At 50.8% G+C, this 27,030-nt stretch overlaps 1 protein-coding gene across 1 annotated transcript in view; it reads right to left on the reverse strand.

Moving 5' to 3' along the window:
- Nucleotides 1-27,030, reverse strand: part of PXDN (peroxidasin) — an 88,286-nt gene that overhangs the window by 7,696 nt on the left and 53,560 nt on the right. Inside the window, exons 9-19 of the mRNA XM_004619985.3 lie at nucleotides 25,409-25,578; nucleotides 22,629-22,901; nucleotides 20,484-20,600; nucleotides 18,687-18,845; nucleotides 17,866-17,978; nucleotides 16,387-16,543; nucleotides 13,475-13,583; nucleotides 12,733-12,890; nucleotides 7,474-8,977; nucleotides 3,580-3,714; nucleotides 2,026-2,234 (exon numbers count right to left, since the gene is read on the reverse strand). Coding sequence (XP_004620042.2) covers nucleotides 2,026-2,234; nucleotides 3,580-3,714; nucleotides 7,474-8,977; nucleotides 12,733-12,890; nucleotides 13,475-13,583; nucleotides 16,387-16,543; nucleotides 17,866-17,978; nucleotides 18,687-18,845; nucleotides 20,484-20,600; nucleotides 22,629-22,901; nucleotides 25,409-25,578 — 3,104 coding nt within the window. The remainder of the gene's footprint in view (nucleotides 1-2,025; nucleotides 2,235-3,579; nucleotides 3,715-7,473; nucleotides 8,978-12,732; nucleotides 12,891-13,474; nucleotides 13,584-16,386; nucleotides 16,544-17,865; nucleotides 17,979-18,686; nucleotides 18,846-20,483; nucleotides 20,601-22,628; nucleotides 22,902-25,408; nucleotides 25,579-27,030) is intronic.

Here is a 27,030-nt window from a genome sequence, read left to right on the forward strand (position 1 = left end):
TCTACAAGCAAAAGAAATCATTAAAGCCAGCTGTAACACATCATCTTTCAGTACTCACAAATGAAAACAACAACTAGGCTAAATTAATTGCCGGGGAGAACAGCCTGGTCTGAATGGTTGCTCCAGGGCTGGAAGAGAAAACCTGTGTCTGCTCTTCTGGTGACCATCAGCCCCGCAGGGCACCGAGGGCTGGCGTGGGGTCGGATGGACCTGATGTCCCTCACCCAGCAGAGCAGACTCCCCACACTGGAGCCAAGACAATCCCCCAGTTCTAATATTGCGTAGGTTTCTAGGAAATCAGTCTGAACAGAGCCCAAGTTAGATGCAAATGAGCAAAAGAACATCGAGGTCAATCATGCGCAGACTTGAGGGACACAAAGCAGGCGCCAGAGAGCAAAGACGGGAGCAGGTGAGCAGGTGCAAAAGACCCTTGAGCCCTCCCTACATTCCTAGAGCTTCCCACGCCTGCTCTCAACAACAGCTCCGGCCTGAGAACATCTAGCAACATAGGGCACTACGTTAGAGAAGCTGTTAGATTTTGAGCACAGAGTGTCAATATTTTTCTTTGTTTTTTTGCTTTGGGGGCCAAACCCACTGCTCTCTGGGCTTACTCCTGGCTCTGTGCTCAGGGATCCTATGTGATATTGAGGATCAAACCTGGGTCAGCTACGTGCCAAGCAAACTCCTTAACCACTGTACTATTGCCCCAAGGGAGAATTGTTTCTTAAAATCCAAATTTGAGGTAGCCATGAGATGGCTCGGTGGGTGAGCCTTGCAGCGGGAGACTGCGAGCACTGTCCCGGGACAACCCACATGTATGAGTGCCATCTCGCAGCTCTGCTGTCTGCCCCCCAGGTGATACCACAGACAGCCGCACCACAGACAGGCGTGTGCAAACCCACAACTAAAGCTCTGTGAGCACTAATCAGGAGTCTCAGCCCCACATCTAAACAGTGGAACTACTGGCCGGCACTTATATTGAGGGTGTGTAGGTGAGACCCCAGCCTTGCACCACTGATGGGGAAAGGGACTAATTTGATGTGTGATAAGTTTGTTTTTCATTTTTAAATTTGTGAATATCAACATATAGGCTGACCCACAAATAACACATTCTTAGGTAAATGCAATGTTCTATTTTTCGAGAGACTCTCTCCAGTAATGCTAACAAACCTGTGGGTCAACACATGGCTTGGCAGTGTGGACTTGGGGGTTCAGTGCTCATATATGACTGTTTGAGGGCCACCAGCAACAATCCTCAGGGACCACCAGCACCATCTCCAGTAGTACTGGGGGTGAGGTAAGAGGTAGGTTCACAGTGCCAGGAAGGAACTCTGAGCTATTTCCCTGGTCCTATAAGTCAAGTTTCAAAGAAAAATTAGAAGCATGCCTTATTACTGTATGGTTTTTTCTTTGGGGAGACGGGGTAGGGGAGCCACACCTGGCAGTGCTCAGGGTCTACTGCTGGCTCTGGGCTCAGGAGAGAATCCTGGCAGTGTTTGAGGGACCATATGTGGTGCCACAGTTCTAACTGGTGTCTAAGATTACTAGGAAATTTCTCTGGCCCTATTTTCTATTTACTCAGTATTTTAGCTATCATATTAAATACTACCCTGTTTCATTACAAATTCTTCAAAACCACAACTCAAATTTTTTTTTAGGTTCTATCATTTACTCAGGCAGATATCTCATAATTTCATAAGTCCCCATACCTAAATACTTGGTTTCTACACTCACGAGTATACTTGCAAGTGCCTTAGCACACACTGAACATTCAAACAGGCAGTGAGCAAGGGAGCAAACCACAGTGAGGGAGAAGCCGAATCTGGAGGGCAAATCATGTGAGGAAGAAGCTTCGTCAAGAAAATCACAGTGAGGAAGAAGATGAGGCAGGAAAACAAATCCCCGTGAGGGAGAAGCTGAGTCATGGGGACAAGTCACTGAGAGAGAGAAGCTGGGGCAAGGACTGCAGGAAGGAGGAGCCGAGTCAGCAGAGCACTGGAGGTGAGCATGAGGTCTGAGACGCACCTTCACAGCAGTCCTGCCACACCCGCAGGTCCACTCTGGGAATCTCGTCACAGCTGCTGTATCCATGTGGGAATTCGGCCACTCTGAACACGTCTTTTTGCACGCGTGTGATGTTATCAGAATTGTCACACAGGATCCTGGCCAGGGACGCCTGCTTGATCTGTGTTAACTGGGCGGGGGAGAACACCCCCGGGTTTTCATACCACAACCTGTATTTCCCCAGAATGAGAAGAAGACCAAGAAAAGATGGAGGTTCAAAAGCCATAGGGAGAGGAATGAAATTAGTCCCCCACTTAGTTCTCTAACCACACAAGCACCATGAGGTTCTAGTAGGGAATGCTTCAGGTTGGTCTTTAAGAACCAAACTATACTATCTGGAGAGATAGTGTGGTCAGCAGGGCGTTTGCCTTGCACGTGGCCAACCCAGGTTCCATCCCCGGCATCTTATATGGTTTCCTGAGCCTGCCAGGAGTGATTTCTGAGTGCAGAGTACTCCAGAAGTAACCCCTGTGCACTGCTGGGTGTGCTCCCGCACCAAAAAAAAAAAAATTAAATAAACATAAGACAAAATAATTACAGTGGTGGGCATGGTCCTGCAGCACAGCAAATATTAAACAATAACGCTGGTACTATCATAAAAAATAATAAATATTTTAAATATTAAGTCTGGGCTAAAAACATCAGAGTTTTAGCTCCTTTTCTTTTTCTTTTTGTTTTTTGTGTCACACCCAGCGATGCTCAGGAGTTCCTCCTGGCTCTGCACTCAGGAATTACTCCTGGTGGTGCTTGGTGAACCATATGGGATGCTAGGGATTGAACTTGGGTCGGCTGCATACAAGGAAACTGCCTTCCCTGCTCTACTATCCTCCAGCCCTTAGCTGCTTTTAGAAACCAGCTTCAGGAGACATGGACCTGGGGCAGGAGAGATAGTGCAGGAGGTAAGGAACCTCCCTTGCATGCAGTCATTTTGGCTAATCCTGGCCTGGTGCCCCTCAGCCCAGCACCACCTATGGTCCCTGAGCACCGCTAGGAGATCCTTCCTGAACACAGAGCCAGAATAGCTCCTGAGCACCAATGGGTGTGGCTGTCCCTCACCCTCCGCCCCCCACCCACTCAAGAAAAAGAAAAGTCTTTAAAATCAGAGTCATGGAATATGGTTACCTGCTGAATTATAAGAGGCAAGACTGGGAGCCCCTTTCTAATACGCTAAACCACTTAAATGATCAAGATCCACCATTTAAAAGTCTTTTCAGACTCCTTTAAACGCCCACAATGGTTCAACATGTGACTGCCTGGTAGGCTTCTAGAAGCAAAAATAACTTGCAAAGTGAAGAGGCAGGAGCATGCCCTTGCATGAGGCTATGGCTCAGCCCCAACCTTCGAAACAGCAAGTCCCAGCAATGAGGGAACTTCCCAGGTACCATAAGGGTGTACAAGGGTCTTTATCCCTAGTCTGGACCCCAAGACCCTGCAGTCAGCGCAGGGCTCCTCTCTGCCACCTCCGAGAAGGTCCAGGCCATGACTGTCCTCTCTTCCGTGCACCTGTGCCCTCACCTGTCCCCGTCTCGTAGGCGCTTGAACTGGGCGCTCAGCAGGCACATCAAGGTGGGCCCCAGGCGGCTGCCGGGAACCAGGTCTTCCACCATGAGGGCAGGGAACAAGTCAATGTTCAGCGGGGAGCCGTATAACCTACGGAAACCAAGGACAGCCTTAAATGTATGGAACGGAGCTGCACCTCGGAGGGAGCACAGCAAAAAGAAACTCACCTCTTACCCCCCATCACTCTGTATTATTTAAATATTCAGCTACAAAGTGAATATTTACAGTTACAAACAGAATTCAACTTGATTTCTCTGAGGCATCTGCCCATTACATTTTAAAGATGATTATCATTGTTTATAGGCACATTTATTAAATATATACGCATCTCATATATCTGCATATATAGTTATTAATTTACACATCTAATTATTTATTATTAAAAGGTTTTAGAGAGAAAAGGAAATATAAGGAAGAAAGTGGAACCTCACTTACTTTTACTACTCAGGTAACATCACTTGATGTCCAATATACATCCTTCAAATTTTGTTTTCAGAACTATATGGACAATACAATAAACTATACATAAAGCCAAAGACACACATTTAAAGAATGAAACTGGTTCAGACTCAGAGCGAGGACCAAAGCTGGGGACTGGGAGGAAGAACAAATCTAAGTGGCTCAGAATTCTTTTTTTAAAAAGAAGAACAAAAGAATGAGATTCTATATCAATCAAAATAAATTTTCTATAAAAAAAAAAACTACTAAGCAGAACAGCACAAAAGATTAAGGCTTAAATCTTCAAGAACAGACATCATCAATGAATGTTTCCAGTTCCTTAGGAATGTCTGCTTGCAAATAAAGAGTGACAACTTTGATTACAAATTAAATCTGTCTAATACAGAGAATGCAATTATGCAACCAATGGTGACCTGGTTTCTGTCTCCATCCAAAGTTCCTAAGACTTTTGCGGAACAGAACTCTCTATTGCAGCTGCCTGTCCCGCAGGCTGGGGCTACTATTTAAACTATCACTTAATCCTTCAAAGCAGGATAAACTGTGCTCATCTGCCTGCTCTAAGTTCAAGAACCTTTGACTTTTCAGCGGGACTAGAAATAGCCTCAGAAGGAGCTTAACATCCTGTGTTTCCTGGAATGAGCGGGGCTCAGAGCGGATCCATTAGCATCCACTCCAACTGGTCCCAAAGGAAATACCAGCTCCCAAGGTTCCTCCTCCCTCCCTGTATGCTCCCTCCCCTAGCTCCAGGGTGATCCATGGCACAGTCTTGCAGTTGGAGCAAGTTTCCGATGAAGATACAGATTAAGCTCCATCCTTGGAGATCTTTCTAGAAGAGGAAGGGCAGGAGGGCAAAGAAAACGGTAACAAAAACAACAACAACAACAACAGGGACCACAACAAAAGATAGTGCAGTGTGTCAGGCACTTGTCTCATGAGCAGCCAACCGGGGGTTGATCTTCAGCACCCCATATGGTCCCACAAGCCCGCCAGGAGTGATACCTATTCGCAGGCCCAGGAGCGCCACTAAGAGTGACCCTCTCTCTCTCTCTCTCTCTCTCTCTCTCTCTCTCTCTCTCTCTCTCTCTCTCTCTCACACACACACACACACACACACACACACACATTCCAGAAAAACAATAGAAAAGGAAAGGATGTGGTAGGGATTCCACCCTCATGGTGCACAGCAGCACACTGCCCCCTTCCCACTCCCCTGCCATGGTTCCGGAATGGAAGGACTTTAATGGTGTGTCAATAAAGTAGGTCAGGCTGGGGGGTTAGGGTTTTCTCAGGCCCCCTTGAGGTGAGCACAGGCTGCTCATCCAAAACTCCACATCCTTTAACCCCTATGTTCACACTCCCTCTTCACCTTCCCCCTCTTGATAAGGTCAGGTGAGAAAAGTGAGGGGTCCACGTATGAGAAGCCACATAGATTTTCCTTTCCAGAGTTGCTTGCCCATTGGCAGAGGTAGCTGGCACACCACCCAGCTCCTGAGAACTGTTTGGAAATACGTGTGGCAAATAGAAGAAATGACTGGGGAAGTAACTGTATCGGCTTGGACAAGAATGAAAGGAGGAGAATTAATCACAAAAACTAGATAGTTTGCAAAAGTTTTAATTAAGCAAAAAAGTATGACCAAAAAAAAAAAGAGTATATTGTACTGACATGCTTATGCCAGCAATTTAATGGTATGATTTAAATAAGCACTGGATCATATTAAACTTAGCAGAGCATAAATTTGTTTATTCCAAATGTGCATCTGATTCTGAATAAGCTGCCATGTGCCTCTAAGAAGGAATGGGTCAGTGCCCAAGGAGATGCTCAAGTTGAGTATTAAGTGAGGGACTTGAGATGCAAACAAAAAACACTTCCCCTTGGGGAACTAGAGAGAGGTCAGAAAGTGAGCAAAGTGCATCTGAACAATGGTGTATTAGTTTTCTTCTGAGCTAGTCTTTCCTTTGAATGCAACTATCCTAACTACACAGTAATCTGCCCGCTGAATCCATGACTACAAGGCCTACAGGGAAGGGAAAGTTAAGGAAAACCTCTAATGAGTGATTATTTCTGTTAAGACCCTGCAGTCAAAAGAATCAGTACTAAGAGCACATAAAAGAGGGTTATGGGAGATGTGTCCTGAAAGTAGATAAAGGACCAAACATGATGGCCTCTCAGTATCTGTATTGCAAGTCATAATGCCCCAGAGTAGAGAGAGAGTAAGAGGGAAATTGTCTGTCATAGAGGCAGGGGGAGGGATGGTATGGGGGGGATACTGGGGACATTGGTGGTGGAAAATGTACACCAGTGGAGGGATGGGTGTTGGATCATTCTGTGACAGAAACTCAAGCATGAAAGCTTTGTAACTGCATCTCGTGGTGATTCAATATTTTTTTTTAAAAAAAGAGGGTTAGGGAGGGGCTGGAGCAATAGCACAGCGGGTAGGGCGTTTGCCTTGCACATGGCCAACCCGGGTTCGATTCCCAGCATCCCATATGGTTCCCTGAGCACTGCCAGGAGTAATTCCTGAGTGCATGAGCCAGGAGTAACCCCTGTGCATCGCCAGGTGTGACCCAAAAAGCAAAAAAAAAAAAGTGTTAGGGAGATAACTCAGTAGGACAAATGCATGCTTTGTATGTGAGGGTGCCAACTTTGGTCCCTGGTGCTGCATGGTCCCCAAAACACTCTGCTAGAAGTAACCCTAACACACAAAATAAATACGTGAAAAGAAGGGCAGGCAAAACAGGAAGAGAAAGAATGGATGGATGTCCGGAGAAGTTTACATCTCATTAGTGATGGTCAGGAAGGAGACTGGTATTGGCGAAGGCCTGTTCCTGAACCAAAGGGCCCCCAAGCTGAACTATGGTCAGTGCAGTGATCCCGCACCTCCACTGCCCCAGATTCCTGGGGGCCCTGGCCCTAGTGTTCCAATGCCAGGACCCCTCACACAGTGCCACCACCACAGGCCAAGGAGATTTGCCTGCAATAGACTAGAACTGTCTGTCACTCAGAGTCTGGGAGGTTGGCGGTGCCACTGGGGCACGTCAATGCTATGAGCTCAGGAAGAGACTGCAAGCCTGGGGCTGGTGGGCTGGGTCAAGAACTCCCGCCCCCAGAGGAGCGGTTGGTGTCTCTCCCTTAAAACTCCAAACACAGTCTCCCATGTTGGCACCCTCACCTGCCTGATAAGCTCATGCATGCCCTGAATTCATCTCCCAGGTGGCTGTGATTCCCCCCCCCCCCCCCCCCCGCACAAAAATCTCCCAACCTTCTACCCCAGCCTGAGAACTCAAATCTAGCAACAAGAGTGTCTCGCCCACGCACTGGGGGCCATCTCTTTCCCATCCCACCAGACAGAGAGAAGGGCAGGGGAGAGCCAGGCGGTGCTATATACTCACCGTCTCAGTTTCTCCCGGATCTCAGGGTTTTTGATCTCGTTTTTCAGGTCCTCGAAGGAGTGGGCGGACGACAGGTTGCAGTAGACGCGGTAGTCGTGGTAGGGCGGGATGCCGTGGTCCCGGCCCCGCTGGATGTTGATGGCGGCCAGGTCCAAGGCCACGGTGTGCGCCATGGAGAAGAGGCGCTCGGTCAGCTCGGTGTTGAGCAGCTGCGTGGGCACGCGCATCTTCCCTGCCACGCCGAACAGGCCCCGCAGGAGCGGGTCGATGCCACCCTCGTTGACGATGCGAAAGGGAGAGAAGAAGGCCTTGTGCAGAGGCACGTGGCCTTGGGCGATGGGCTCGAAGTTCTCGTCCAGGCGGTAGAGCACGGGGTTGATGAGCGTGTGCCCGAACCGGAAGGCGGCCGTGGCGAAGGCGTTGAAGATGCCGGCGTTGACGCTGGGCTCGTAGCCCCGGTACTCGCCTAGCATCTTCATGCCCACCTCCCCCAGCACCTTGGGGAGCCAGTGCTGGTAGGTGATGTGCTGGACCTCGGCCCCGACGATCTTCCTCGCCTCGTGGTAGATGGTGTCGCCGTCCCAGTGGGGGTTCAGCCCCAGCAGCTCGGTGGCCACGCGGTTGTGCTCCCGGAACCACAGCGTGTGCATGCTGGTGAGGCCCAGCTGCTCGTTGGCGCGGTGGTCCCCGGCCAGGAAGCAGGGGATGGGGCTCTCGTTCTCGTCGCGCATGCATTCCGTGGGCGGCCCCGTGGCGAAGGGCAGCAGGGGTTTGCCCGACCGCTGCACGATGCCCTGCCGCAGCAGCCCGCGGTGGCTGGCCAGGTCGCGGATGGCCTGGGCCTCGTGCTCCGTGCTCCCGTAGACGTTGGACGCGTCGATGTAGGAGGTGAGCTGGTTGATCTGCTCCCGGGGGTACACGGAGTTCATGAGCAGGGACGTCATGCCGCTGCCACACACGGGGCTGGAGCGCACGAAGAACATGCAGCGCGCCCCGTTCCGGACGCGGGGGTCGTTGGGGGGGATGGCCACCGAGAAGCAGGGGGGGTCGTTGCTGCACACCGAGCTGCAGTGCTGGCCGTCGGAGAAGCGGGCCTGGCTCAGCGCCACCACGGTGGAGTCCAGGTCGTGGTCCAGGAACTGGCCCCACTGCATCAGCATGTGCGTGAACTGCTCGTCGGGGGTGATGGCCTCGGTGCCGATGAGCGTGGTGGACACCAGGCGCGGCATGGGCAGCGGGTGCCCGTGGTACAGCCTGCCCGGGTTGATGCCCCGTGGCGTGTTGAAACCGTTCTCATACACGGACTTGAGGAGGCGCTCGAAGGCGGTGAGCGAGGCGCCCCACATCGGGTGCTGCAGGTTGTTGCAGGTGCCGTCATGGGTCCGGTACTTCTGGTGGAAGCACATGTCCGAGCAGTTGTTCACGCGCCGGTGGGCCGTACAGCCCGAGAGGTTGGCGATCAGGCTCAGGTACTGTGGGGACACTAAGTCGTTGTAGTGGTAACCTGAAACAGAGCAGGGGGGATGGCTGAGTCCACCACCGGGAGCCTGTGTGGTTGCCATTGATGGCCCCATCCTTCCCCGTGATTTCTGCAGGAACCAGTGAGCTGAGAGCATGGCAGGGACAGATGTGGGCATGATGCCACAAATCGGTAAGAATGGGCATGGCAAAGCCAACCCACAGTGGAGCCAGCTGCCCCCTACCCCCAGCCTCAAGCCATAGCTCGAGGGCAAAGTCCCACATACATACACACTAACCCCCACAGACACTCATGCTTGCGCCCTCGCTCACAGAAGCATGTCGCCAGCACACTTACACTCATGCGGGGCCACATACAAGCACACCCACAGAGGGTTCTGATGCTTGCCTTGCACGTGGCTCAGAACCAGATATGATCCCCCAAGCACCACCCAGAGTAACCCCTGAGCACAAAGCCAGAAGTAAGCTCTGAGCACTGCCAGGTGTGGCCCCCGAGCAAACTTAAAATGAAAAGCAAAACAAAAAGAAATCATAGAATGGGTACTCGATCATTGTGTGACTGGAATGCAAGCATGAAAGTTTATAACTCTGTAACTGTACCCCACCTGTGATTGACTGATAACAAATTAAAAGAGGGAAAGAAAGAAAGAAATAAAGGAGAGAAAGAGAGAAAGAAAGAAAGAAAGAAAGAAAGAAAGAAAGAAAGAAAGAAAGAAAGAAAGAAAGAAAGAAAGAAAGAAAGAAAGAAAGGAAGAAAGAAAGAAAGGGAGGAAGGAAGGAAGAAAGGAAGAAAGAGAGAAAGAAAGAAAGAAAGAGAGAAAGAAAGAAAGAAAGAAAGAAAGAAAGAAAGAAAGAAAGAAAGAAAGAAAGAAAGAAAGAAAGAAAGAAAGAAAGAAAGAAAGAAAGAAAGAAAGAAAGAAATCATGGAAGGGCCAGGCAGGAGAGCTCAAAGGGGTGGAGTGCTTGCCTTCCAAGTGTGAGGGCCTGGGTTCAACCCCCGGCACTGCATAGTCTTCTGAGCACTATGAGGTATTGCCCTGGTGCTTCCTTGTCCCGCTGACCCAAGCAGCACTGCATTGCTGGGCCCACGCATCAAACTGTGAGGACATTGCTGGGAGGATCCCCCCATACCACTGCCAGGTAGGCTGCCCCCAAACCATCTCAAAATATAAACAAGCCACTTGGGTCAAAATGTTAAGATATAAGATAAAGTACAGAGGCCAGAGAGATAGGACAGAGGGTACTGCATTTGAACCAGAGGGTACTGGTTCAAATCCCCAGCACCACAGTGTAGTTCCCGAAGCACTGCCGGCAATCACTCCTGAGCACAGAGCCAGGAACAGTTCCTGAGAATCAACTGGGCATGCTCCCCCACCACCTCCCATCTCTCCAAAAGCAAACAAAGCAAAAAGAAAAAGGAAAAGAAAAGAAAGGAAGGGGAAGAAAGGAGAATTAGGAAAAAGAAAAGAAGAAAAAAATAGCAAGGGGTGACTCTAAACTGCTTCATAACCCAGAAACACAGCAAGGAAAAGCTATTTGTGGAAAACCATTTCATTTGTTGCATCCCACAGGGACACCTCGGTGGTGGAGGTGTGCAGAAGAGGAGGGCGTGAGGACAAGTGGAGGCAAAGGTCGTGGCATTCCTGCATAAGCATCCACAGGAAAGGCGGCCACTCTCCCACCCCAGTCCTCTCCCGAGTCAAACTTCCTCAAGTCGTCCTGATTGGACTCACCTGTATTTACGCTCAGGCTAAACCTGTGCCCCCTGCTTAAGAGCACCCCCGGAGTGACAAGAAACGGTGCTTCAGATGCTCAGGCGGAAGGGCACCTGCCTACTACCCTACTAGGTGCAAGGCTCAGAGTCCCACCCCCAGCCCCCAAACAGGGTCAGGGAGAGCGCAGAGAGGGCCTGGGTTCAAGCCCCACCACTGCATGATCCATCAGCACTGCTGAGAGTGACCCCCAGATTCAAATAAACAAACAGAACCCCCGCCAGGACCCCTCCCCTCTACCTGGCCTCCCGGGCCAGCACTGTCCCCTCGCTCTCACATTGGCCACTGGCTTGTCCTCTAATGAATGTCCCAAATGTGCTGAACCCTAGGCTTGCCTCACAGTCAGTGGCCCTCCTCCTCCCCCTCTCCCCCTCCTCCTCCTCCTCCTCCTCCTCCAGCATCTTCCAGGGTAGAGCCTCATGCAGCCTTGCCCCACCCGTGTCAGGCGGCTGCTGCTGCTAGAACAGCAGCACCACTCAGGAGTCCCCCACTGTCATTCATTTTTCAAAGCTCCTGGGCTCCCACAGAGGCCCTGAGGTTTCCTCCCCTTGTGCAGGCTCCAGCCCTCCTCCTCCCTGCCCTGCAGCTCAGAGCCCTGAGGCCATTTGTGGCAACCGCACCCCCTCACCCAAGGCCTGGCAGAAGAGCAAGCACTGGACCTCAAGTGCAGCATGAGAGACTGGGAGGATGAAAGCAGGGAGCCTGGACGTTACAGCTGGTTAGGGAGGAAGGAAATGGATGCAGCCACCGCGCGGGACTGGAGACTAGACACGTCTGATTTCTTCGTCTGACTTTCCGAAAGTGTACGCGGACAGCAATACAGGTCTGAAGTGGGCATCTGGGGTGCGATCTCAGATGGCTTTCAGGAGCAGCCCACTGAGACTCCCCGGGACACATGAAAATATCTGAACCATGAGTTGAAGTCAAAGCAACAGGGTGGGGGACTGGAGCAATAGTACAGCGGGTAGGGCGTTTGCCTTGCATGCGGCCAACCCGGGTTTGATTCCCAGCATCCCATAGGGTCCCCTGAGCACCGCCAGGAGTGATTCCTGAGTGCAGAGCCAGAAGCAAACCCTGAGCATCACCAGGTGTGACCCAAAAAAGCAAAAAAAAAAAAAAAAAAAAAAAAAAAAAGCAACAGGGTGATACTGGCAGGCAGTGGGCTAGGCCCTCCACACCAGGTGGGAGTGACCCCCCACCACAAGAGGGTGACCCACTGAACTAGTAACACCTGGTGGGGTAGCACCGGGGGAAGCTAAATGTGCTGCTAGCTTCCATCCCTCAGCCACAAACCAGCCCCAAGACCACAAAAGCCTGAGGAGGGCTCAGTAATCACTCTGCCCAAGGATGGGGAGAAGTGATCCCTACAGGGGTCCTTGTATCCCACACTTTCGTTGAAGGAAGTGTCTGGTCCTGAGGGGAAAGGCGAGCTTGTGAAACGTGATACACAAAACACCAAGTAATGTCACAGCAAAAAATCTTTCCAGCAGCTGCTCCCTCTTCATGGCCCGCTCCTGCTGGTGCAGCCACTGGGGGTGGGCGTGGGGGGGCATGACGGAGGTGAGCTGCCACCAGCCAGGGGCCTTCCCTCAGCAGGAATCCTCGCAGCAGCCCCAGTGGCACTGCCGCCACTCCTGACACATGCCTGCTTTTGGAGCCACACCAGAGTGAAGCGGCCGGTCTCCACAGCACTGCCTGTGACGCACAGGTGCCACCTCCAGCTGCAGAAACCCTCCATGCATCCCTGCTTACGGCCACCTGTCACTGGGACTTACAGATCTGCCAAGTCTCCCCCACCAGTCCCAGCTTCGGGACGAGAGCAACTAGCACACCCCGCGGTTTTTTCAGAGCCCACCACCGAGTGCCCTGAGCCCCACTTAAGCCAAGACTCTCCCGTGTCTTTCTGCCCCATGCAGAGGGTGGACCCGCAGGCAGCTCGCTTCCCAGGGGTAGCGCTGTGATTAGCATAAATATAGGGCACTGGGGGACAAACTGGCAGGATACTGACTCGTTCCATTTAAATCCACCATCAGGCCATGCTGCACGTGCTCCTGAATCAGCTGCAACGTCCGTTCGAATATCTCTCCCGCCCGCGCCTGCTCCACGGTGTACGGGTCCCTCGGATAGCGGAACAAGGCCAGGAGGTCGTTTGGAGAGCGGGGACGGCTAACCATGACGCAGGTGGCAAAAGGGAAGAAGGACACAATTACTGGGGACAAATCACAGGCATCCACAAATGAAAGTATTTCTTTTTAATTATTTCTGTAGCTACGATCTATGGACGAGATGTACTGTACCTTACTCATCCGAAGTGGAAGGCAACAAACAAACAAAAAACAAAGACACTAAAAACAAATAATTAATTGCGTCAATAGAGAGAACAAACGTATTTCAATTAAGATGCAAAAACCAAAAAAATAAATAAATAACCCACTTCGGAATTGCCAAACTAAACATGTTAAGAACTTCCGAAATATTTTGTTTTTGCCAAATCTTTTTAAATAACAAACCAAGGAATAAATGGAGACTTTGGGAGGAGGGTGGGTTGTGAATCATAGTTCAGTTTCTACTTGGAAAATACATGTCCTTATTTTTGTAACCCCCAGCAAAGTCAAAGGCCACATTTTTGTTATTTTTAAATAAAACGTTTTTTTCCCCCCCTGATGAAACAAGCCAAAACAGGTGTACCAGAATAGCATGCATTCCATAACCGCACCCCCTCCCCGAATTGTGCTTCCATTCCACAGTACCTGTCAAACAGGTGTGTCCGGGTTGAGTTTATAGCTCTGTCAACAGTGGCAATTGCTTCAACAATCGATGTGGCTACAAACGGGTCCCCATTGCGACTGACATCGGGGACTGGGAAAACAGGAAGACACGCGTCACCAGCGACTCATAAAATAAAGTCTAGACACTACATCATTGAGACTGAAGGCAGACTTCCCTCCGAAGTTAACTTCTATTTTGCAAGCCAAAGCTTAAGTGATCACCATGAATTCCGCTAGAAACCCCTTTCAAGCTATGTGGGAACAGCCTACTTGTCAGCCTCACCATCCCATAAAGGACACATGCAAGAGGAAGAAAATGCAGTCGTAAAGTTCTGATGTCCTTGTAGGAGGCATGAACTCAAGTCAGCCTGGGGCTAAGCTATAGAGCAGAGAGATGTTTTAGTTCTGTTTGTTCTTCCCCAAAGCTAACACATCCATGGGACCCTGAACTTCACCCTCTGCCCTCTTCCCAGACAGTCCTGGTCATGATCCCCATGACTGACCTGTCAACTTTCAGATCAGGCACCTTCATTGTCTCACAAACATGCATGGACGACAGACACATGCATGCACATGTGCAGACACATACGTGCAGACATAAACATATTGACCATCCTGATCCCCTCATTTCTTTTTATTGACTATCGATGCTTAGACTTTGCTAAATAAAATAACCTTATTAAAACTCCACCTTTTACAAAACTGCTCATGCCAGATAAGTAGCATGAACATCTTGAGCAGTGTATTCTCCTTTAATACGCCATGGAACTGGACTGGGCTGAAAACAATCGTATTGAAATGCTCCCTGTGCTCGGTTGGCCCCGGGGAAGGCCTTCCTCTCTGCTGCATGTGCTTCTCCTGTTCTGAGTCTCCTGAGAGAACGACTTTCAGTCTCAGGCTCACTCTGTGTCCTCTTCAGTTTGCTCTTATGACTGACAGAATTTGCACAGAATTTGATTAATCATTGTTCTTCTGAGGCTGATGATTCATTATCCATTATCCATTCTGAGTTATTTTTTATTTGTTTGTCTGGCAGTATTCAAGGATTACTCCTGGCTCTGTTCTCAGGAATCACTTCCTGACAGGGCTCAAGAGACCATCAGGGGTACCTGGGATTGAACTGGGGAGTGCAGCTAGATGTATGGCAGCATCCCTACCCACTGTACTATCTTTCCAGCCCCAGTACTGATTTAGTTCTTAAGTACAAAAGTATGTCTGAATTATTCTCACATGAGACTGTTCACCGACTTAATATTACAACCATTTTATACACAACATATGTGGGGAGGGAATAAATTGATTTCACATTTATCCTTAAAACAAACAAAACAAAATAAATGGATCCCCATTTATTCTCTACTGATCACATTTATGGAGCAGGTATTCACAGCTCCAGGCTGGCTCTGGTAGTATCTACACATCAACGGATCAGATAGGTTGGAGAGACACAGCTCAAAGGGCTGGACCACGTGCTTTGCATGCAGGAGACATAGGCTTAAACCCCAGCACACTGCATGGTCCTTGAGCACATGGTCCCCTGAGCACCTGCTAAGGGTGACACACGGCTCAAAATGAAGGAACAAGCAAACGCAAAGCAACCAACTGCCAGGACGCTGTTTCTGTCTCAGTGCTCTGGGGTCAAGAGAAAGATAATTTGTTCCTGCCTGTGGAAAAGTTAAAATACAGACACAAGCAGGGCTGTGGCCGCCAGACCACAGCAGTTTCCTGCCTATAATGAGTGGGAGTGGGGAACAGCGCAGAGCCCCATTTATGCCCGTGAGGCTGGGGTCTTTATGGGGGTCGGGGAGCACAGAGCCGTCTTCTGGCTGGTGCAGGGACGCTGGAGAGCTGGAAGCATGCAGCTAGAGTGGAGGTTAGACTACAGAGACACAACCTGATGAAGAAGGGTTTCTTCTGGAGCCACAAAAAAAAAAAAAAGGGAAAGAGGGGGCTGGAGCGATAGCACAGCGGGTAGGGCATTTGCCTTGCACGCTGCCAACCCGGGTTCAATTCCCAGCATCCCATATGGTCCCCTGAGCACCGCCAGGAGTAATTCCTGAGTGCAGAGCCAGGAGTAACCCCTGTGCATAGCCAGGTGTGACCCAAAAAGAAAAAAAATATTTAATTATAATTGATCATCACTGTGTATTGCCGGGTGTGACCCAAAAAGCAAAAATAAATAAATAGATAAATAAATAAATAAATAAAGCTAAAAAAAAAAAAGGGAAAGAGTTGGGGAGCCCTTGGAGCATTTGCATTGCTAGGAGGGTGACAATGACAATCAGAGAGACCTATGCTATTCAGTCCTGCCCAGGCTTGAGAAGACGGAGGAGGAGTAGGGACTGGCAGGCAGGAGTAGGGACTGGCAGGCAGGATCTGGGAAAGAGGACTGATGGAGGGTACTTGGAGGCTGACACTAAAGGCACCCGGAACTTAGCTCACCCCAGGAATGTGTGATGCCAAGCCCGGAACAGAGAGACAACGGGCTCGTGACAGCGTGGACGGCATCTGCACATCCGTCAAATGGCTGTAAATTACACGTTGTCAGACTGGAAGGGTTGGGGTGACCACGAAACCAGGAGATCACCCATGGGTGGAGAGCTCTGCTGGGTGAACAGACCACAGTGGCTTGTGGTCTCAGCACAGCAGAGGAGGCAGCTGGGAAGCCTGCCTAGCCTGATGCAGCCCCGGAGGACTGCCCGCCCAGGTAGCAGCCCCTAGCCTGCTCCCACCTTGCACCTGAGTCCCAGTCCCGTCCTGCCGTGAGGGTGCACGATCTCTCATAGGACCCATCAGAGCCTGGGCTGAGGGGACGCAGGTGACCCTCCCGCTGCGCTGCTCCCCCCACCCCATCCATCACCATGTTCTCTGGAGCACTTATTGTGATGTCTCACCATTCACGCTGAGCACCATGCTGACTGAAGCTTGCCCAATGGTGTTCCTGGCCACACACTCATAGCGGCCAGCATCTGCCGTGCCCACATCGTGGATGGTCAAGTAGCCCTCGGGGCTGATGTGAAACTTCCCACTTTCAGTCACTTGAACCCCGTCCTGCAGAGAGAGAGAGAGAGAGAGAAGCAGAAGGAGGGGTGAGGCGCAGGAGCACAAACTCCTGATCCTGAGTTGGAGTCGACCCCCCACCTTAGAACCTCACACACATGTGTGCTTAGGAGCTGTGTCCGGGTCCATGCAGAGGGAAGAGAAGCTTCAGACTGCACATGCCCAGCGGGATGGAGTCCTCCTACACCCCATGGGAGTTTCCATGGATGGGGTGGGGGAAGAATACTAGGAGACAAGATGCCTGAGCTGCCCAGAGGGAAGGGGTCAGAATGATGGGCCCCGGGAGGAAGCTACAGAAGACCAGCTCCTCAGCCCGAACCTACTGTCCCATGGCTGAAGCTTTAGTACAGAGAGGAGGGTGCTTACTCTGCATACAGCGCACCCAGGTTCAATCCCTGCCATCTCATATGGTCCCTCAAGGACCATAAGCCAGGACTAACCCCTGAACATCACTGGATGGCTCCAAAACCAAACAATTCAAAATAAATGTAAAAAAACCCATATTTTTTAAATATAAATCTGCTATCCTCAGGGCACCATGCACGCCATCCCTGGCTTCCCAAGACACACTGTGGGCTAGAGGTGCTTGCTGTTGGCACCAGAGCAAGCACAGGAGGTGAGGCTGTTGGTTTGCGTGCAGCTGCACTGGCCATGATCCTGGTTTGAACCCGGGGCAGCACATTATGAGCGCAGGGCACAGAGCCAGTATCAGTCCTGGTACACCACTGGGTATGACCTCCACCTCACCAAAAAAAAAAAAAAAAAGATAAAAAAAATGAAAAATAAGTACTTGCTGAGGAGTTTTGTTTTGCTTTGTTTGGGGTCATCCCCAACGCATGTCAGGGCCATGGAGCCATTGCAGGTGACAATCAGCTCTGAGGGTTCAATGCAGGGGCTGAGAAGGGGGCCGCTTTGGTGCTAGACCATTAGCTACACCTGGTGATGTCCAGATTGCTATCATGTGTAAACACCAATACACAGTCTGTGTTGCACTTAATAAAAATAAATAAATAAATAAATAAATAAATAAATAAATAAAAACAACAACAGCAACAACAACAGCAACAACAAAAACAACAGAAAAATAGTGCAAAAAAAAAACCTTCTCTACCGGATGACAGGTTGAGGATTGAGCAACAGGATTTCTTTGCTATTGCCGCCAGAAGGCTGAGGAAACAGGAACACCAGGTAGATTTGCCTCAGAGGCATGCCCACAGAGCTGTTCCCTCCCAGCTCACAATCCTCATGTCCGTGCGGCCACAGCTGCGGGTACAGCAAGCTCTCGTCACCCCACTTCCCAGCAAAAGCTATACCTTGTTCCAGGTGATGGCCGGCTCGGGCTCTCCCTGGGAGCTGCATGGGAGCTGAACGTTGGTGCCCACCTCGACCGTCATGTCACTCGGGATGCTGGCGAACACTGGGGTGACTGGAAGGCAAAGGGGCCAGAGATACTTCTAGAGTGACACCGGAAGAGGCACCCAGGAGAAGCTAGAGAGATGGCGTCGTGGGCTGGAGTACAGATTTTGCATGCAGAAGCCCCGGGAGCACTGTTGAGACCCCCCTCTCCCCGACATACACACCCCAAAACCAAAAACACAGAAAAGGCAAAAGACACACAGAACAGCCTTCTTTAAAAGTTAACTGGCCCAGGGGCCGGAGCGATAGCACAACGGGTAGGGCATTTGCCTTGCACGTGGCCGACCTGGGTTCGATCCCCGGCATCCCATATGGTCCCCCAAGCACTGCCAGGAGCAATTCCTGAGTGCAAAGCCAGGAGTAACCCCTGAGCATCGCTGGGGTGTGACCCAAAAAGAAAAAAAAAAGTTAACTGGCCCATGGAAAACCCATCAGATTTATTTGCCCAGTCAACCTTAGGAGAACTAGGTAACAAGCCTCATCCAAACTAAATAAAAAACAAAGTGCAAACAAGCGAATGTTCTCACTAGCTAAGTGGAAGAGGGAATGAGCCATGCTTGTAAACACACACAAGGGGACCTGCCCATCCCTCACCCGGGGGAAGAGCAGGCTCTTTGCACACAGGCAGAGGTGCGGTACCCACGCTGGCTGCAGAGCTCGCCTCTCCCGCTCAGTGCTCTGCATCCAGCAACCGGGTCCCCGGCGAGGCGCCACGTACCTCTGGGCTGCACTGTCAGGTGGGCCACCACTCTCTGAGAGCCAATGATGTTGACCGCCTGGCACTCGTACTGGCCCTGGTCATGCAGGGCGACACCCGAGATCCTCAGTGTTCCCGATGACAGCACTAGGTGACGTCTGTCCACGGACAGCTGGCTCCCTGAGAGGGGGTGGTGCGGGGGGTGGGGAGGGTGGAGAAAAGAAAAGGGCTGTATTAGTCACATGGGTCCCAGGGAATGAGGTGACAGACGGGAACAGAAAACTCAGGGGTCGGCCAGCAACACTTGTCGGAAACAATGCAAGGATCAATCCAAAAGGACCTTTGCCCAAGTTGGGAGCCAGGCCGTCATGGGTTCTGCACTGGGTCAGGAAATCCTGTGCTCACTGACAAATACCCACACGTGGTGCCTGACCAGCATGCAGCATTTGGGGGTGGAGGGTGGGGAGGTCAGCAATCAAATGGGCATGGTCCTGCCTTCCCAAAACTTCCCCGGAGAGGAGGTGAGACAGAACACTGGGAGACCATGTTAATTAAGGAGAAACCGGAGGGTGAGCTTGAGGGTACTTCACACGGGGGAGGTGTTCTTGACAGGCTGGATAGAGACACAGTGAGCTTCGGGAAGCGGGGGACGGACTGGCACTGAAGGGCAGCTAGTGCCCCAATAAGACCCTAACCGTTAAGGGTGAGCTCTCGTCCTAAGGCACAGAAGCCAAGGCCACATGGAAGCTGGAGAACTCTGCAAGGTCCCTAAGAAGGGGTCTTTGGGGAAGATCGGGGTTCCAGGAGGGGCCATCAGCACAATCTTCAGGAAAACCTGTCTTGATTCCAGCCCTGGCACCCTACAGGTCCGGTGATGTTCGCACCTGCCTCCAGCCCAGCTGCGGCAGCCAGGTTGCTGTTGGGAGACACAGTGCGGGCGTCATCACCAAGCCAAGTGGCCAGGGGTGCCCAGCTGGAAAAGGAGGCTAGGAGCACCTCAGAGAAACAACATGGGCTGGGAAGATAGCTCAATGGGCGGGAGCACGTCCTGGCACACAGGTGGCCCAGGTTCAAACGCTGGGACTTGCCCTGAGCACCACCAGGAGTGGTAAGCCAAAGTCGGTCACTGAGCATCCACTAGCTGTGACCTCCAAATAAAAACAAAGCAAAACTAAAGGGCAAGAGGAGCAAAGTGGCCATCAGTTACAACACTGAGCAAAGAGATGACAAAAGAACTGGGAATTGAAGCAGGAGCACAAGGTTTGTTGGTGCTGCTTTTATATTGTTATAGGTCTACCACCAGCTCCAGAAAGTACTATTCCATGTCATTCAATTTCATAAGCACCAAGCTGAGGAGATAGTACCAGGGTAACATGTTTGCCTTGAGTGTGCCTTGCTTGTGGCTTACCCAGGTTCAATTCCTGGCACCACATAATTCCTCCAGCATCACAAGGAGGGACCCCCAAGCATGCACTGTTGGGTGTGGCCAAGCCCTCCTAACCCCTAAAATGTCATAAGTATCTCCTTAATAAGGGCAAGAATTAACCACTACTGAGGGTGAGACAGAAATGAGGTAGCAGAAGAACGAATACCTCCAAGTGCCTCCAAAGACACATATGTATAGGTCCTGCCAGAATGCTATGTGTGAGGTTTGTGAAAGGGACACACAGACCCCAGGACTTACCAGAGCTCCAGCCTGGACAGAAGACTTGGGGGTGCCCTGCCCCCACAATGACAGAGCCTGTTAGCCTGAGTTGTGTTGTGGGCGGGGAGAAGGGAGTAAGAGGCAGGGCCAGCGCGGCCCAGTGCCCACCTCACCTCCTTTTGTCCAGGCGATGACCGGCTGTGGGTAGCCTTTTGCCTCACAGTGGAAATCAACCGTCTGCCCCTCGATTACAATTCGGTCCTGGGGTGTCACGGTGAACTGAGGAAGAGCTTTGGGAAGGAAACAGACACACGAAGCTTGAAAGATAGTTTGAGGAACCACACCCACATTGCCATTCCCCTACCCCCAGAGTCACATTCTGCATCAGCAGCAAGAAATGAAGGAGTTTGGCAGAAGGCTCCAGTCCAGGGTCCCAGAAGCAGATACAGGAGATGCTTGAGAGAGAAAAGGAAGGAACTGAGAGAGTTATAGACCTCCATGTTCTGCTGCATCTTACTGAGAAAGGACAGAAAGACTCAGGTCCTAATGTGGTGGCCAGTTGCCACAGATGAAAGGGCAGAAGGGCAGTGAGTCCATTTCAACATATGGAAGCAGATTGATGCTAACAGATTCATCTCATTCCTCAACCATTATCATTTTTTCCAAATAGTTAGAGGTTGAAAATGCCATGTAGGGAGGGACAGGACGGGAGGAGGGAGGGAAAGAGGGGGAGAGAGAGAGAGAGAGAGAGAGAGAGAGAGAAACAGAGACAGAGACAGAGACAGAGACAGAGACAGAGAGACAGAGAGAAAGAGACAGAGACAGAGACAGAGATCAACAGACTGAGTACATGGTTTGCAAGCAGGAGGCCCAGATTCAATCTTCCCACCACATTCTTCTCAGCCCTTCTTGGAGCAACCCTTTAAGCACACAGCCAAGAGTAACCCCAGAGCACTGCCAGATGTGGTCCCCAAATCCTTCCCCTCCCCCCTGCCCCTATGTCATTGAAATACAACTTTGTACAGAGATAAAAGTCATCAAATGATATTGAAATTAAAAATAAAGTCACTTAACAGAACATCAAGTATGAGTTCATTTCTAGTAGAAGTTACAACCACACACATAAAATAAAAACCAAATGGCATGGGGGCTGAAGTGATAGCACAGCAGGGAGAGCGTTTGCCTTGAACACGGCCAACCCGGGTTCGATTTCCAGCATCCCACATGGTCCCCCAGCACTGCCAGGAGCTAATTCCTGAGTGCAGACCCAGGACTAGCCTCTGTGCATCACCGGGTGTGACCCAAAAATAAAAAATAAAATGGCATGACTGCCAAAATTATATGTGCTGGGGGCTAGAGAGATAGTATAGTACAATGGATAGGGCACTTGCCTTGCACGTGGCTGACCTGGGTTCAATCCCCAGCATCCCATATGGTACCCTGAGCACTGTGGGGAGTGATTCCTGAGTGCAATATGTACATATATGTGTGTGTGTGTGTGTGTGTGTGTGTGTGCATGTGTATGTGTGTCTGTTTGTGTATATACACACATAAATGTCTGCATGTATATATGTACCAAGAAAAAACTGGAAAGATGAATTAACAGCAGGTGAACGAAGCAGGACCTGGTGGAGGTGGAAAGGTGCTGAGGCGGGTGGGGGAGTGAGGCTCTCTCTGTATTTCATGCCTGTTACTGAGCAGCTGCCCCCAAATTGGCTGCTGCAGTTATATAAAACAATTAAAACATTTACAAGAGAGTCAATTGCTAAATTTAGTTCTGTTTTTTTGTTTTGGGCCACACCCAGTGGTGCCTGGGGACAGCTCCTATCTGTGCTCAGACATCACTTCCAGCAGTAGTTGGTGGACCGTGACATATCGGGATAGAGCCCAGAGAGTCTGAAAATTTTACACATGCATGTGTATGTGTCTACATCCACACGCATGTTCCCCAAACTACTGTTTGGGCCGTTCCCAAAGGTCGGCAGCACTTGCTGACTACTTGAATGCAGTCCGGCCTGTCGGCTTCTTGCATCTGGCAAACGTTGAGATACAGCCAGGCTCGAGGTGCCGTGGGTAACACAGTCACAACACAATAGAAGCCCAACAGCCCTCCTGAACCGTTCCCTTCAGAAAATAAATCACTTACCACGTCGCCTGGGGCATCGGGGCAGGAAGAGTAAAGGTGAAATGAAAGCAAGTTGCAGGGCAGTCGGCCAGCGGGTGGAAGAAAGCAGGGCAGAAGGAGCTGGGGAATCCCGGGAGCTTGGCCCAGGGGAGGCAAGGAACTTAGGGCAGCACCCCTGCTCGCTCACACTCACCCTGGACAATGATGAAGGCCGTGGCATGAATGGTCTCAATGTTATTGGCTGCAAAGCACGTGTACTCGCCACTGTCCTCCTGCACGACGTTTTGTATGTAGAGGCCCCCAGAAGGGGTGATGCTGATGCGAGGGTCGTCAGGCACGGGTGTGCGGTCCCCCTTCGTCCAGGAGATGCGGGGCAGAGGGTGGCCTGTGGCACTGCACTCTAGCGTGACGCTTTCCCCAACCAGGACCTCCGTGTTCTGAGGCTGGATGACGAAGGCCGGCCGAGCTGTGCGTGCAATGCAACAAAGATTCTGGGTTCATTTCCTCCTCCAGCTCAACCACAGACTCTTTTTGAATGCTTCTATGCCCATGCTACTTTGTTAGGAGTTTCCCGAACAACAAAGTCTCCAAATTACTGAGTGCTTTATGGAGACATCGCATTGGTCCATCATTATCACGCTACAGCGTGACCCCAGGGCCAGAGAACATAGGAACTGTGCAACCCACATAGTCGGCTTCGCTACAACTGCCCAGTGCTGTAGCAAAAAGGGTAGACATCGCACTTCGAAGAATGAGATGGATATGGTCTGATGAAACTCATAGCCATGGGAATCTGTATTTCATATCATTGCCAGGAGTGTAAGGTTTTGTAGTCACGTGGCAATGCAAAAACTATAATTCAGAGACTTTGCCAAATAGGCTGGGGAGTAAAGCCTGGCCCACCTCTGTAGATGCCAGCCCCATGCACACAGTCCCTGGTGAGATTCTCGCTCTGCAGTCACCTTGCCACAGATCCAGGATACCCTTCACACATGCTTTAGAAAGCGCCACCCGCAGGTCCCAGCAGATGAGGACACTGGCGAAGGCGGCTGCTTTTAAGACAGGAACAAAATGCATGCCAGCAGGGGCTCAATTTGGAGCTCTCAGGCCATAGAAAAATGGTTCAATACTCCCCTCTGGGAATCAATTTGCCTGCTAACACAGCCATTCTCCTAATTAAGATCATTATTCATCTTCTGCTACAACCTTCTGCTCTCAAACAGAGACGATGATGTTCCTCTGCCAGAGCCTTGCGGGTTTAAAGCATGTGCGCCCTCCACAGCCAGAGCTGACTTCTCATGGCGCAGGTTCCCCTGCGGGTGTCTGTGCCAAATGCCTCGGGGAATGGTGGAGACTAAAAGCATTGATTCAGCAGCAGTATATTCCTTTTACTTTCCTCTGAACTGAAAATTAATCGCCAGGAATTTTCCCCTTCACCCTCCTCGGATAGCCAGGAGTGCTTATCGTGCATAATTATTAATGATGACTAATGCTGGGAGGTGATGGACCGGAGCGATAGCACGGTGGGCAGGTAGGGCATTTGCCTTGCACGCGGCTGACCCAGGTTCGATTCCTCTGTCCCTCTCAGAGAGTCCAGCAGGCTACTGAGTATCCCGCCTGCACGGCAGAACCTGGCAAGCTACCCGTGGTGTATTCGATATGCCAAAAACAGTAACAACAAGTCTCACAATGGAGACGTTACTGGTGCCTGCTGGAGCAAATCGATGAACAATGGAACAACAGTGCTACAGTGCAGTGCTACGCTGGGAGGTACCAAGCAATATATCGGCCCAATTTTTATGGAGCGAAGAATCGAAACAAAATCACTTTTGTTGCCTTCTGGCATGTTTTGTAAAGGTCCAAACAACAGGATGCCAGAGAAACATAGCCTAGAGTCATCAACAGATGGAGCTAAGGGCTGAGGGCAAGTCTGCCCAGCTGCAGTAATAGAGCATCTGTCTCTAATTGGGACTCGGTCTTTGTGTCTATACTGAGGGGTGGTGGAGTTCCATGAAGATACAAAGTGGTCCGCATGAAGATACAAAGTGGCCTGTACTTCCTGCCCTGAAGCAAGGAAGGATCTGGATCATCCAAGGGACTCTCCTACAAAACCACTTGGCATTTTCACCCATGGCTGTGGATCAAACCACACAAGACCTGGATGGAACTTGTTGAGACCCACTTTGATTACAGGCCTCAACTCTACTTTTTATGGCTCAGGCTATCTTTATAGATCAGGAGCCGATATTTCACACAACGGAGTTTCGCATAAAAATACAGGATGGGGGGATGGGGGTGGGGCAGGGAGAGAGGACTGCAGAAAAGGCTCTTGCCTTACAGGCAGCTGACCTGGCTTCCATCCCAGGCACCTGAAGCACTGCCAGGCATGACCCCTTAGCAGAGAGTGGCTCTGAACCGGCTGTGGTCATCCACACCAAAACAGAGGAACAAAATAAGGCTTGAGGCTCCTTTTCAAGTAATCGAAGCCCTTAGCACAAAAGCGTCCCCTCCCCAATAGCAAGACTGGCTGTCAGGAGGCAGCGGGCCCCTCAGACCAGAGCCCCCAGGGACTATCTGAACCATACTAAGGGCGCAGGGGTCTGGATCGATAGCACAACGGTAGGGCATTTGCCTTGCACGCAGCTGACCCAGGTTCGATTCCTCCGCCCCTCTTGGAGAGCTTGGCAAGCTACAAAGCTTGCAGGGCAGAGCCTGGCAAGCTACCTGTGGTGCATTCGATATGGCAAAAACAGTAACAAGTCTCACAATGGAGAGGTCACTGGTGCCCACTCGAGCAAATCGATGAGCAACAGGATGACAGTGACAGTGACAGTGACTAAGGGCGCAGTGAAGAGCCAAGCAATAGTAGGAATTCCCTCCTGGGGCCCCTGCTCCAGGAGGCTGATCAAAGACCTGGCCCTCTGGGGATGGGCAGTCCTGGAAAGAAGCTCATGTGACACACTCTCCACGTACCTGGGGATCCAAAATACCTGAGGGTCACTTCATGCGTCTTCACCTCTCCAGCCACGTTCTTCGCCATGCACTGATAGATGCCCTGGTCTGTCTCCTGCGTGTTCTGGATCATCAAGGTGCCATCGTCCAGCAAGTTCAAGCGGGAGTCTGTCTTCATGCTGAGCTCGTTGCTGTGAAGACAGTGCTGGTAGGCTCGGGTTCTGAAGGTCGCAAACGTTGTCGCCCCAGGACCACACTTTTCCCATAGCGGCCCCATCCCACTGGGAATTCTTGGGAAACTACCTGTGTCCTGACACCCCAGGGCCCTCGACCATCGCTAATCATTTAGATACTGACATCTGGTACTGACATTTGTAATGTTTTAAAGTGGTCCTAATCTCCAGGAGAAACAAGGGCCAGGAGGAATGACCCGCGGCTGGAAGTTTGCCAAATGGTGGTGGTGGAGTGGGGGCAGCTAGGACAGAGACAGGACCACCATGACAATGATAGTTGGAAACAATCACTCTGAAAAAGAACTGAGTGCTGAAAGGAGGCAAAGGAGCAAACATGATAACCTTTCTGCATCTGCACTGAAAATCATAATGCCCAAAAGGAGAGACAGAGAAAGAAAGGGAAAGAGAGAAGAGAAAGAAAGGGGGAGGGGGAGAGAGAGAGAGAGAGAGAGAGAGAGAGAGAGAGAGAGAGAGAGAGAGAGAGAGAGAGAGAAGAAAAGTGCCTGCCATTGAGGCAGGCTAGGGGGAAGGGTGAGGGTGGCAGGAGGGAAACTGGGGAAAACATTGCTCGTGGGAAATGTACACTGGTGAAGGGACAGGTGATGGAACATTATATGACTGAAACTCAATCATGAACAACTTTATAACTGTGTATTTCATGATGACTCAATAAGCACTGTAGCACTGTCGCCCCGTTGTTTATCGATTTGCTCTAGCGGGCACCAGTAACGTCTCTATTGTGAGACTTGTTGTTACTGTTTTTGGCATATCGAATATGCCACAGGTAGCTTGCCAGCTCTGCCGTGCAGACGGCAGACGGGATACTCTCGGTAGCTTGCTGGGCTCTCCGAGAGGGACGGAGGAATCAAACCTGGGTCAGCCATGTCCAAGGCAAACACCCTACCCACTGTGCTATCGCTCCAGCCCCGACTCAATAAAAATAAATAAATAAATAAATAAATAAATAAATATAAAGGGGTCCTAATCTCAAAATGTAAACAGAGGAGAGTAGGCAAAACATTCTGCTTGGTTTCTAGCAAATTAACTCAACCCAATGGAATAGAAACATTTCATACGAGGACAAACAAATGGTCACTCCTGGTATCCAAATAAGGTCCTCTCTCTCAACCTGGCCCATTCCACCAGGGACGCTTGTTCTCATGAATTTTTCCCTACAGAAGCAACAGTCACCTCAGGCTCACTAATGAGAAGGTAACTGGAGTGGCTGGGTTACCTGCCACACAGTCAGTAGCCCCACAGGTGAGACAGGCACACAGGTGAGAAAGGCAGACAGGTGAGGCAGGAGCTCAGTGAGACAGGTCCGAGGTGAGGCTGATTCAGGAGGAGACGGGCCCACAGGTGAGACAGGCCCGGCGGGAAGGCTGTCTGGCTGGGTCTTCAGTGAGAGGG

Source organism: Sorex araneus, chromosome X (assembly GCF_027595985.1).
Source record: "Sorex araneus isolate mSorAra2 chromosome X, mSorAra2.pri, whole genome shotgun sequence".
In the NCBI taxonomy this organism is placed as follows: Eukaryota; Metazoa; Chordata; class Mammalia; order Eulipotyphla; family Soricidae; genus Sorex; species Sorex araneus.